The following is a 14,034-nucleotide window of genomic DNA, read 5'->3' on the forward strand; positions in this document are numbered from 1 at the left end:
TATATAATACCTCCCCATTTTATCGTACAAAGTTTCTGCAAAAAAAAAAAAAAAAAAAAGGAAAGAAATCAGCTGATAGACTTATGTGCTTCCATCTTACATGACACTGTTTTATTTTGCTGGCTTTAGAAAACCATATTTTTAACTTTGTGATTTTAATTGCTGTATCTTTGTGCAGGTTTTATTGCTGTCATTTTGGGGGGACTCTTTTTGCTTCTGATAACTTAATTTGCTTTTTTATGCAGGTTTGGGAACTTTTCAGACATAAGTTTATCAGATATGTTTTGACTACATTTTTATCTGTCTTTTCCTTCCTGGACACTGCAATTGTGGTAGTGTTGGTGTTCTTAATGTAATTAAACATCTTTCAAAATATTCTCATTTTTAATTTGTTTTTTTTCTTTTCTGACTGAATCATTTCCATGATTCTATATTTCAGCTAGCTTATGCATTCTTCTGTATCACCTGGATAACTATTAATTACTTCTAGTGGTTCATTTCATTTAATGTAATGTTCAGTTCAAGCTAGCTTTATAGTTCCCTATTAAAATTATAACTGATTCAACAGTCATTTTTACAGAAAATTAAATATTTTATGGTCTTCCACTTATTAACAAAATGCATAGGGTGAATACTGGAAATAAAACTTTTTTTGGAAGATTTCTTGAATAATTTTAGCTTGAGAAAATGGAATTTTATATCTTTACTAATGCATTGCTTCCAAATCTGGTAAACTGTTTGTTTCTCTTTCTGTAGCTCTTTTTTAGGCATGATATCTTGTTATTTAAGTTTGGGCAAATTCCTCTGTATTTTCATTTTACTTACCTTTGTCTGTTTTCTGAAATGATTTGCCACAGTTAACTCTCGCTGTCTTTGAGTGGTGTCTTTCTGTGGGAACAGTCATGTACAGTTGATGTGTGCCCAGTGGCTTTACTTGAAAAGCTAGATCTGATGTTATCAAAATTCATGCTTTTCTTTGAGGTGTACTGATTGCAATCATCTTTCTAGGAGGTATTGAGGCCTTGTGCTTGAGTCAGGTATGAGATATAGTTTCCTCTTTGTTTAGAGGCCATAAGGAAATGGCATTCCACTCCAGTGTTCCTGCCTGGAAAATTCCATGGAGGTCACAAAGACTCAGATGTGACTGAGCATAGCACACACACATGCACACACATATAATATGCTAAGATAGTTTATGGTGCATATCAACATATAAATATCTCTCATTATGTAAGTACAAACATTTGTAATGAGGGATTAAAGAATAGCTCTTAACTTCTGATATCATGGGAAATTTCTAATTGACTTAGAGAAACTATCATGCATCCAAAGAGTATATTAACTGTGGTTTTATTCTAAAGTAGCAAAGTCATGCCCCGTTTTGAAGAGGAGAAATGTAATGTTTAGAGATTTCAGTGGTTCTGTCCCTGTCCCAAGTCAAAGCATTAAAGACCCAAGGGACCTAGTCAAGACAAATCCTGAATGTTACAATTTAAAGAAAATCTTGTGCTCAGGGACATGATGACATTCTGGGAACCTTAGGGCTTTTTTTTAAATGTTATTTTATTTTTTAACTTTACAATATTGTATTGGTTTTGCCATATGTCAAAATGAATCCACCACAGGTATACATGTGTTTCCCATCCTGAACCCTCCTCCCTCCTCCCTCTCCATACCATCCCTCTGGGTCTTCCCAGTGCACCAGCCCCAAGCATCCAGTACACAAAAATAAGCTCAAAATGGATTAAAGATCTAAACATAATATCAGAAACTATAAAACTCCTAGAGGAGAACATAGGCAAAACACTCTCTGAAATAAATCACAGCAGGATCCTCTATGAACCACCTCCCAGAATATTGGAAATAAAAGCAAAAATAAACAAATGGGACCTAATTAAACTTAAAAGCTTCTGCACAACAAAGGAAACTATAAGCGATGCGAAAAGACAGCCTTCAGAATGGGAGAAAATAACAGCAAATGAAGCAACTGACAAACAACTAATCTCAAAAATATACAAGCAACTCCTACAGCTCAATTCTAGAAAAATAAACGACCCAATCAAACATGGGCCAAAGAACTAGACATTTCTTCAAAGAAGTCATACAGATGGCTAACAAACACATGAAAAGATGCTCAATGTCACTCATTATCAGAGAAATGCAAATCAAAACCACTACGAGGTACCATTTCACACCAGTTAGAATGGCTGTGATCCAAAAGTCTACAAGCAATAAATGCTGGAGAGGGTGTGGAGAAAAGGGAACCCTCTTACACTGTGGGTGGGAATGCAAAGTTGTACAGCCACTATGGAGAACAGTGTGGAGATTCCATAAAAAACTGGAAATAGAACTGCCTTATGATCCAGCAATCCCACTGCTGGGCATACATACTGAGGAAACCAGAACTGAAAGAGACACGTGTACGCCAGTGTTCATCGCAGAGCACTGTTTATAATAGCCAGGACATGGAATCAACTTAGATGTCCATCAGCAGATGAATGGATGAGAAAGCTATGGTACATATACACAATGGAGTATTACTCAGCCATTCAAAAGAATGCATTTGAATCAGTTCTAATGAGGTGGATGAAACTGGAGCCTATTATACACAGTGAGGTAAGCCAGAAAGAAAAACACCAATACAGTATACTAACCCATAGATATGGAATTTAGAAAGATGGTAACAGTAACCCTGTATACGAGACAGCAAAAGAGACACTGATGTATAGAATAGTCTTTTGGACTCTGTGGGAGAGGGAGAGGGTGAAATGATTTTGGAGAATGGCATTGAAACACGTATAATATCATATATGAAACGAGTCGCTAGTCCAGGTTCGACGCTCGACCTTAGGGCTTTGGAAGCAAGAGAATTAAGAGGAAGGAGCAATAAAAACATGAATGTTCCTAACTTATAATGCAGTGTCTTAGGAACAGAGAGTCAGCAGGGGGAAAAAATCCATTCTGTCCAGAAAAGTGTCCCCATAATTAATTAAACTTAATTAAACTTATAGGAAATCATGTAGTTATAGATTGGAGTAACTGGAGGAACCACGCCTAATGAGCTGACACAGGAAGCTGTAAATATCTCCTCTGCTGCAATCGCTCAGCCTCTGCCATGTTTGTTGGGGAGGACCTGATTCTTGCTTTTGAAGTTCTGCATCTGTCTGTCAACAAATGCTTAATTTAGTCACTTCTGTTTTCATATTTGGGGACAAAATTTCTGTCTGCATCAGTAATCATTTAGGGAGGAGTTTTGACTTCTACAGGGAAAGCTGTCTTTCTTAATGTGCAGGCAGGTGATTCTGATAGTTCCACAGATGCTGCAGGAGAGCATCAGAGAGTATGGAAGCCAAGAGTGTGTACCTGAAGTCAGGAGGCCAGATCACTGTGGTTTTTTTCTGGTTTTCCTAATGTTATTGTACTTATTTATGGTCTAAAAATAAAGTGAACATTTCACTCAAAAATGCAATATTGTAAAGTAATTAGCCTCTAATTAAAATACATAAATTTAATTTTAAAAAAAGAAAGAAAATGCAAGTGTCAATGTTGACAATTAAATGGTAACAGTGGAAGCTCAGAAGGAATGATGGTGGTGGTTTAATCTCTAAGCTGCTCCAACTCTTGTGACCCTATGACTGTAGCCCACCCAGCTTCTCTGTCCATAGAATTTCCCAGGCAAGAATGCTGGAGTGGGTTGCCATTTCCCTCTCCAGGGGATCTTCTCTACCCAGTGATCAAACCTATGTCTCCTGCATTTACAGGCAGATTATTTTCTGGCTACCAGGGAAATCCTGCTAGATGGAATAGGAGGGATAAAATGCTGCCAGTAAAAGTTGAAAGTAAGTATAGGGATTTTTTTTTTTTTTTTAGGAACAGGAGGAAACAAATAGAGAAAGTCCTTAAGGAAAAGAAGTCTTCTACTGCTTCATATGCTTCACATACAACATATCCAATTTCTGTTGTATTTTGACTATTTCTGATATTGAATTAGTAGTTTATATTTCACTTGCTTATTTTCTTACTAGGATATGCAAACTGTAAGATGTTACATGTCATATCATTTTTTATGTCCTTGGATAAAAGATATTTTTCTTTATTATTTTTCCAGACATCAAGGAAATGTCACTGGAGTTGGAATGTTGATGAAGCAATGATATCTCATTATTGCATTGTCTCAGGGGTCATTTTAGTATATTGGATATTATTTTCCCTTAATGTCCATAGGTCCATTTCATTTCTCTCTGTTTCTTTCACTCTTGTCCTTTTAATTATTCTCTAAATTCCAAGCAGATATTGGCTAAACCAAAAATGAACCCCAAATTTATTGTTCCATGAGAAGTTTATAAACTGGAATTTCATGGAAATATTATATATCCTATTGGAGAATAATAATTTGACCTGATCAGCTGAGCTGTATCCACTCACAGTGTAAGGAGTGTGAATCTGTCTGACCAAACATGGTAGTGACACAACCGAAAAGAACATGGTGTGCATATGTCTGTGTGTGTGTGTGTGTGTGTGTGTGCACTTGTGCCTTGAAAGGGAGAACAGTTCTTAAAGCAGAGGCACCTGGACTCATATGCTAAATGACATATATACACAGGTCAGAATTCAGTCAACAGATGGAACTAAGAATGCAATCTGATATAATTCACAGTATGGTTTTATAGCTAAATTGATAATGTGCAAGGAAGCACATGGAAGGAGGGATTCTCTGTGGACTGAAGGTTCAGCTGTAGAAGGGAAGCCACCTTGTTCCTCAGCATCCCTGACACCATCTCTAATCACTCCCCCTCCTGCTTATCCCTCTGCCCCACCGGCTTCCTTGTTTGCACTTGAACATGTGGAACAAGCAGCTTCCTCAGGTTCTTAGCAGTGGCAGGTCCCTCTTCCAGGCACACAATTCTGACATCACACTAGCTCCTTGTCTCTCTTTCATTAGGAATCTGTTCAAACATCACCTAGTTTGCTGGACTTTCCTAAACTCTCAGGACAAAACAACACCTCCTATCACTCTCCTTTATATCTGGTTTTATTTTCTTCTTAGGCTGTGTCACTTTCTGACATATTCTACGATATTTTATTTGAATATCTTCATTCCCTATCCTTGGATTGAGAGAGATTTACTTTCAGCACTTTATATTTCTTTCCTCCATGTGCTTGGATCATGATTAGCACTACATATTTCTCAAATGAATGAAGGAATATCACATTAAAACTCTAGAATATATGACCTCTTAGCAAATGTGATGAAAATGGGACAAAAATTCCTAGTCAGAAATGAAATGAAATACACCCTCAAAGGGGTTTCTTGACTCAGTGGTTTAAAATCTGCCTTCAATGCAGCAGCCATTTAAGAGACATGGGTTCAATCCCAGGTTTGGGAAGAACCCCTGGAGGAGAGCAAGGCAACCCACTCCAGAACTCTTTCTTGGGAAATCCCATGGACAGTGGAGGCTGGCGTGCTATGGTCCTTCTTCCCTTTGCTCAGTTGTGTCCGACTCTTTGCGACCCCATGGACAGTAGCCTACCAGGATCCGCCTTCCATGGGATTTTCCAGGCAAGAATACTAGAGTGGGCTGCAATTTCCTTCTCCAGGGGATCTTCCCAACCCAGGGATCGAACCCAGGTCTCCTGCATTGCAGACAGACACTTTACTCTCTGAGCCATATGGTCCTTGGGGTCACACAAAGTTGGACAAGACTGAAGCTGCTAAACATACACACATATGCTCAAAGAGAACTTATCTGAAAATAAAATATTACAGCAACTTCTTGAGGGCTAAATAGAAATTGCAGTATTTCAGCTATGTGAATTATACCAGTAGGAGTGAAAATTGTCATTATTTCCTTTTTCCTGGTAGTCGACTACACCCCATGGAACCAAGTAACAATACACAGATTTCAGGATTTCTTCTTTTGGGAATGTCAAAGGAAGCCAACTACAGCCTCTCATATTTGGGCTTTTCCTCTCCATATACCTGGTCAATGTGCTTGGAAACCTAATCATCATCTTCACTGTCAGCTCAAACTCCCACACCCACACCCCCATGACTTCCTCTCCAACCTGTCCTTTGTAGACATCTGTTTCATTTCCACCACCATCCCAAAGATGCTCTGGAACATCCAGACACAAAGAAAAAGGTATCATCTATGAAGGCTGCATCACCCAGATGTATTTTTGTGTACTGTTTGCAGGATTAGATGACATTCTCCTGAGTGTGATGACCTATGATCAGTATGTGGCCATCTGCCACCCCCTGCACTATATGGTCATCATGAGCCTCTGGCTCTGTGGACTGCTGGTTCTGATATCCTATATGTTGATTGCCTTGTATTCCTTGCTACACATCTTAATGGTGTTCGATTGTCTTTCTGTACTGTTGTATCAATCCCCCACTTTTTCTGTGAACTCAGTCAGGTGGTAAAACTTGCCAGTTCTGACAACTTTCTTAATAACATAGTGATGTATTTTGCAGCTGTCCTGATGGGTGTTGGTCCTTTTGCTGGTATCCTTTACTCTTACTCTAAATAGTTTCCTGCATATATAAAAATCACATCAGCTCAAGGGAAATATAAAGCATTTTCTACCTGTGTGTCCCATCTCTTGGTTGTCTCCCTATTTTATTTTACAGCCTTCGGAGTTTACCTTAGCTCTGCTGCTACCCACACCTCACATTCAAATACAATTGCCTCGGTGATGTACACTGTGATCACACCCCTGCTGAACCACAGTCCGAGGAACAAAGATATAAAAGGGGCTCTGAATAAATTCTACTTTATGCCAAGTTTAAAGGACCAAATACCCTAGTCCCTTGGATTGGATAACTCAAAGCCTCAGAACCAGAAATTGTGATTCTTTGATCATTGTGGAATAAAATTTGCTCCTTGTATGTATTTTCTGGAATTTCCATTTTTCTTTCCTTCTTTGATTCAGCATATTTATACAATTTTGGCACTTTCTTTATTAAGCTTTATTCTCAGTGTTATACACAGGAAATTTTTTTTTTTCCTACTCCAAAATTTACATACCTTTGAAGAAAAAAAATGATTTGAAATTTCATTTCTTTGGTGGGGTACATTGATTTATGAAAAGTTTGTTAAGAATCATGTTTTTTTTTTTTTTTATTAGAACATCTAGTTTGCTGACACTGATTGAGATTATCCATAGGTATTGCTTATTTCCAGTGTGTTCTTTGTTTCTTGCTTGTAGTTCTTATTTTTTCCTTTTGTGTGTTTCTTTAGGTTTGCTGTTTTATTTAGTGGTATGCTTTGAGCAAACTCTGGTAGATGATGAAGGACACGGAAGCCTAGTGTGCTGCAGTCCACGGGGTAGCAAGAAGACAGACATGGCTGAGCGACTAGACAGCAAAGTAATAATGCTTGTGTTTCTTTCTCTCTAGCTTTTGTGTATCTAGTGTAGTTTTTTATGTATGTTAAACAATGGGTTTTTATATGATGACTTACAGCTGTATTTCAGAGAAGGCAATGGCACCCCACTCCAGTACTTTTGCCTGGAAAATCCCATGGATGGAGGAGCCTGGTAGGTTGTAGTCCATGGGATCGCTAGAATGGGACACGACTGAGCGACTTCACTTTCACTCTTCACTTTCATGCATTGGAGAAGTAAATGGCAGCCCACTCCAGTGTTCTTGCCTGGAGAATCCCAGGGACGGGGGAGCCTGGTCGGCCGCTGTCTCTGGGGTCACACAGACTCGGACACGACTGAAGCAACTTAAGAAGAAGAAGGAGAAGAAGGAGAAGAAGGAGAAGAAGAAGAAGAGAAGAAGAAGAAGAAGAGAAGAAGAAGAAGAAGAAGAAGAAGAAGAAGACAGCTGTATTTTCTTTTTCTTTTTTTTTTTAGAAGCAAAATTTATTTTATTTAGTAGAGATATTTTTTCAAAGACGGCCTAATGTTCAGATTAAAAAAAAAAAAGGCCTTGTATCTGCAATGCTATCAAAGCAAGATAATTATTTTTTGTGTATTTTCTTTTTAAAACAGGCTGTCTTTTAAGTTCTTAAACGTTCAAATATATATATACTGTATCTCCTGTATGCAGACAGATTCTTTACTGCTTGATCTACCTAGTGGATGTGCCTGCAAAGCAGAACATGTGGGTTTGACCTCTGCATTGGGACAATCCCAAGGGAATGGAAAGGCAACCCACTCCAGTGTTCTTGATTGGCAAATCCTATGGAGAGAGGTAGCCTGGCAGGCTACAATCCATGGGGTCACAAAGACTCAGATGTGGCTGGGCACAGTACACACACACACACACACACACATATAATATGCTAAGATAGTTCATGGTACATATCAACATATAAAAATTTCTCTTATCTGTACAAACATTTAGTAGTGAGGAATTAAAGGATAGCTCTTAACTTCTGATATAACTGGAAAATTTATAATTGACTTGGAGAAACTATCATTCGTCCAAGGAATATACTGACCAAGGTTTTATTCTAAGGTAGCAAAGTCATCCCACTCTCTGAAGAGGATAATAGTAATATTTGGAGATTTCAGTGGTTCTGTCCCTGTCACAAATCAAAGCCATAAAGACCCGAGGGACCTAGTCAAGACAAATCCTGAATGTTACAGTTTAAAAAAAAATTAATATAATTTATTTATTTTAATTGGAGGCTAATTACTTTACAATATTGTATTGGTTTTGCCATACATCACCATGAATCTGCCACGGGTGTACACATGTTCCCCATCCTGAACCCCTCTTCCACCCCCCTCCCCATACCATCCCTCTGGGTCATCCCAGTGCACCAGCCCTGAGCATCCTGTATCATGCATCAAACCTGGACTGGCAGTTCATTTCACATATGATATTATACATGTGTCAATGCCATTCTCCCAAATCATCCCACTCTCAGCCTCTCCCACAGAGTCCAAAAGACTGTTTTATACATTGGTGTCTCTTGCTGTCTCGCATACAGGGTTATCATTACCATCTTTCTAAATTCCTTATATATGCGTTATTATACTGTATTGGTGTTTTTCTTTCCGGCTTATTTCACTCTGTATAATGGGCTCCAGTTTCATCCACCTCATTAGAACTGATTCAAATGTATTCTTTTAAATGGCTGAATAATACTCCATTGTGTATATGTACCATAGCTTTCTTATCCATTCATCTGCTGATGGACATCTAGGTTGCTTCCATGTCCTGGCTAGTGTAAACAGTGCTGCGATGAACTTTGGGGTACATATGTCTCTTTCAATTCTGGTTTCGTCGGTGTGTATGCCCAGCAGTGGGATTGCTGGGTCATAAGGCAGTTCTATTTCCAGTTTTTTAAGGAATCTCTACACTGTTCTCCCTAGTGGCTGTACTAGTTTGCATTCCTACCAACAGTGTAAGAGGGTTCCTTTTTCTCCATACCCTCTCCAGCATTTATTGCTTATAGACTTTTGGATCACAGCCATTCTGACTGGCCTGAGATGGTACCTCATTGTGGTTTTGATTTGCATTTCTCTGATAATGAGTAACGTTGAGCATCTTTTCATGTGTTTGTTAGCCATCTGTATGTCTTCTCTGGAGAAATGTCTGTTTAGTTTTTTGGCCCATTTTTTGATTGGGTCGTGTATGTTTCTGAAATTGAGCTGCAGGTGTTGCTTGTATATTTTTGAGATTAATTCTCTGTCAGTTGCTTCATTTGCTATTATTTTTGTACTCAGGGATATGATGACATGTGAGAACCTTAGGGATTTAGAAGCAAGAGAATTAAGAGGATGAAGCAATAAAAAATAAATTCACCTAACTTATAATTCAGTGTCTTAAGAACAGAGAATTAGCAGGGGAAAAAAGTCCATTCTGTCCAGAAAAGTGTCCTCACGAGAAATCATGTATTGAGAGGTTGGAGTAACCAGAGGAAACACGCCTAATGAGCTGACACAGGAAGCTGCAAATATCTCCTCTGCTGCAGTTGCTCAGCCTCTGCCATTTTAGTTGGGGAGGACCTGGTTCTTGCTTTTGAAGTTCTGCATCTGTCTGGCAATCAATGCTTGATTTTATCACTTCCTGTTTTCTTATTTGGGGACAAAATTTCTGTCTGCATCAGTAATCATTTAGGGAGGAATTTTGACTTCTACAAGGAAAGCATTCTCTCTCAATCTGCAGGCAGGTGAGTCTGAGAACGCCACAGACCCTGCGGGAGAGTGTCAGTGATGATGGAAGCCCGGAATGTGGACCTGAGGTCACATGAGGACCAATCTTGCATAGCCCAGAGGACAGAGGTCATTGTGTTTTTTTTTTTTTTTTTTCTGGTTTTCCTAATATTAATGTACTTATTTATGGTCTAAAAATAGAGTGAACATTGCACTTGAAAATGCAAGTGTCAATCTTGACAATTAAATGGTAATAGTAGAAACTCAGAAGGAATGAAGTTAGTGGTTTAGTCGCTAAATTGCTCCAACTCTTGTGTCCCCATGGACTGTAACCCACCCGACTCCTCTGTCCATGGGATTTCCCAGGCAAGAATGCTGGAGTGAGTTGCCATTTCCTTCTCCAGGGGATCTTCTCGACCCAGGGATTGAACCTATGTGTCCTGCATTGATGAGCAGATTCTTTACTTTCTGAGCCATCAAGAAAATCCTTTTTTTTCCCCCCAATTTTTATTTATTTATTTTTAAATATATATATATATATATATATATATATATATTTAATTGGAGGCTAATTACTTTAAAATATTGTATTGGTTTTGCCACACATCAACAAGAATCTGTCACGGGTGTACACGTGTTCCCCATCCTGAAACCCCCTCCCACCTCCCTCCCCATACCATGCCTCTGGGGTCATCACTTTAGAAGGAATAGGAGGCATAAAATGCTTCCAGTAAAAGTAGAAAATAAGTATAAGGATCTTATTTATGAACAAGAGGAAACAAATAGGGGAATTTTAAGAAAAAGAAATCTTCTCCTGCTTTATATGCTTCATATAAAACATATCCAACTTCTGTTGTATTTCATCTATATCTGATATTGAATTGGTAGCTTATATTCCAATTTTTTCTTTTCTTCTTGGGATATTCAAACTGTAAGATGTTCCATGTCATACATATATCATTCTTTTATGTTCTTGGACAAAAGATATTTTCCTTTATTATGTTTCCAGACATCAAGGAGATGTCACTGGAATTGGAATGTTGATGGATCAAGGAACCCTTGTTTATTACATCATTTCAGGGGTCATTGAATATATTGGATATTATTCTCCCTTAATGACTTCAACCCACTCCAGTACTCTTGCTGGCAAATCCCATGGATGGAGGAGCCTGGTAGGCTGCAGTCCATGGGGTTGCTAGGAGTCGGACACGACTGAGTGACTTCACTTTCACTTTTCACTTTCATGCATTGGAGAAGGAAATGGCAACCCACTCCAGTATTCTTGCCTGGAGAATCCCAGGTGCGGATGAGCCTGGTGGGATGCTGTTTATGGGGTCGCACAGAGTCGGACACGACTGAAGCGACTTAGCAGTAGTAGCAGCTCAGGTCCTTAGCGGTGTCAGGTCCCTCTTCCAGGCACACAATTCTGACATCACACTAGCTCCTTGTCTCTCTTTCACTAAGAATCTGTTCAAACATCACCTAGTTTGCTGGACTTTCCTAAACACTCAGGACAAAATAACACCTCCTACCACTTTCTTTTATACCTGGCTTTGTTTCATCATAGCATCTATCATATTCTATCATATTTTATTAGCATAACCTCATTTACCATCCTTGGACTGCCAGAGGTTTGCTTTTCAGCATTTTCTACTTCTTGTCTCCATATTCTTGGAAAACGGTTAACACTAAATATGTATTTCTCAAAAGAATGAAGGAATATCACATTAAAACTCTAGAATATATGACCTCTTAGCAAATGTGATGAGAATGGGACAAAAATTCCTAATCAGAAATGAAATGAAATATAGCTTCAAGGGACTTTTGCAGTGACTCAGTGGTTTAGAATCTGCCTGCAATGCAGCACCCATTCATGAGATGCAGGATCAATCCCTGTGTTGGAAATAACCGCTGGAGGAGGGCAAGGCAACTCACACCAGAATTCTTTCTTGGGAAATCCCATGGACAATGGAGGCTGATATGCTATGGTCCCTGGGGTCGCACAGAGTCAGACACAACTGAAGGGGCTCAACATACACACATACTCTAAAAGAGAACTTATCTGCAAATAAAATATTAACATCAACTTCTTGAGGGCTAAATAGAAATTGCAGTATTTCAGTTATGTGAATTAGTATGAGTGAAAATTGTCATTATCTTCCTTTTTCCTGGTAGTCACCTCCACGCCATGGAACCAAGTAACAATACACAAATTTCACGATTTCTTCTTCTGGGACTTTCAAAGGAAGCAGAAATACAGTCCCTCATATTTGGGCTTTTTCTCTCCATGTACCTGATCACTGTGTTTGGAAACCTGCTCATCATCTTGGCTGTCAGATTGGACTCCCACCTCCACACCCCCATGTACTTCTTCCTCTCCAATCTGTCTTTTGTAGACATCTGTTTCACCTCCACCATCATCCCAAAGATGCTGTGGAACATCCAGACACAGAGCCAAGTTATCACCTACGAAGGCTGTATCACGCAGATGTATTTTTACATTTTCTTTGCAGAATTAGATGACATTCTCTTGACAGTGATGGCCTATGATCGGTATGTGGCCATCTGCCACCCCCTACATTACATGGTCATCATGAACCTCCGGCTCTGTGGATTGCTGGTTCTGATATCCTGGGTGCTGATTGCCTTGTATTCCTTGCTACACAGCTTAATGGTGCTGCGATTGTCCTTCTGCCCAGAAATGCAAATCCCTCACTTTTTCTGTGAACTCAGTCAGGTGGTACAACTTGCCAGTTCTGACAACTTTCTTAATAACATAGTGATGTATTTTGCAGCTGTCCTGATGGGTGTTGGTCCTTTTGCTGGTATCCTTTACTCTTACTCTAAAATAGTTTCCTGCATATGTAAAATTACATCAGCTCAAGGGAAATATAAAGCATTTTCTACCTGTGTGTCGCACCTCTTGGTTGTATCCTTATTTTATTTTACAGCCTTAGGAGTTTACCTTAGCTCTGCTGCTACCCACACCTCACATTCAAGTACAATTGCCTCGGTGATGTACACTGTGGTCACACCCCTGCTGAACCCCTTCATTTACAGTCTGAGGAACAAAGATATAAACGGTGCTCTGAAGAGATTCTACTTTATGCCAAGTTTAAAAGACCAAATACCCTAGTCCCTTGGATTGGATAACTCAAAGCCTCAGAACCAGAAATTGTGATTCTTTGATCATTGTGGAATAAAATTTTCTATTTGTTTCCTGGGATTTCCATTTTTCTTTTCATCTTTGGATTAAGCATCTTCACGCAATTTTAGGAACTCTCCTTATTAAGTTTTTTCCTTAGTCTTATGCATTCAGTTCAGTCAGTTCAGTTTAGTTGCTCAGTCGTGTCTGAATCTGTGACCCCATGAACTGCAGCACGTCAGGCCTCCGCGTCCATAACCAACTCCTGTAGTTCACACAAACTCACATCCATTGATTTGGTGATGCCATCCAGCCATCTCATTCTCTGTCGTCCCCTTCTCCTTCTGAACCCAATCCCTCCCAGCATCAGAGTCTTTTCCAATGAGTCAACTCTTCGCATGAGATAGCCAAAGTACTGGAGTTTCAGCTTTAGCATCATTCCTTCCAAAGAAATCCCAGGGCTGATCTCCTTCAGAATGGACTGGATGGATCTCCTTGCAGTCCAAGGGACTCTCAAGAATCTTCTCTAACACCACAGTTGAAAGCATCAATTCTTCGGTGCTCAGCTGTCTTCACAGTCCAAATCTCACATCCATATATGAATACTGGAAAAACCATAGCCTTGACTAGATGAACCTTTGTTGGCAAAGTAATGTCTCTGCTTTTGAATATGCTATCTAGGTTGGTCATAACTTTCCTTCCAAGGAGTAAGCGTCTTACTTTCATGGCTGCAATCACCATCTGCAGTGATTTTGAAGCCTAAAGAAATAAAG

The 14,034-nt window shown here is 39.2% G+C and overlaps 1 protein-coding gene and 1 pseudogene across 1 annotated transcript; both read left to right on the top strand.

Annotated features, from left to right (window-relative positions):
• Positions 1 to 3,817: 3,817 nt before the first annotated feature.
• Positions 3,818 to 6,810, top strand: LOC129620397 (olfactory receptor 1571-like; annotated as a pseudogene).
• Positions 6,811 to 12,115: 5,305 nt separating this feature from the next.
• Positions 12,116 to 13,252, top strand: LOC129641978 (olfactory receptor 7A10-like). The gene has a single exon (XM_055566547.1). The coding sequence runs from the start codon at positions 12,305 to 12,307 to the stop codon at positions 13,250 to 13,252; it is 948 nt and encodes a 315-aa protein (XP_055422522.1). The 5' UTR covers positions 12,116 to 12,304.
• The last annotated feature ends 782 nt before the right edge of the window (positions 13,253 to 14,034 follow it).

The sequence above is a fragment of the Bubalus kerabau genome, chromosome 1 (genome assembly GCF_029407905.1).
Source record: "Bubalus kerabau isolate K-KA32 ecotype Philippines breed swamp buffalo chromosome 1, PCC_UOA_SB_1v2, whole genome shotgun sequence".
In the NCBI taxonomy this organism is placed as follows: Eukaryota; Metazoa; Chordata; class Mammalia; order Artiodactyla; family Bovidae; genus Bubalus; species Bubalus kerabau.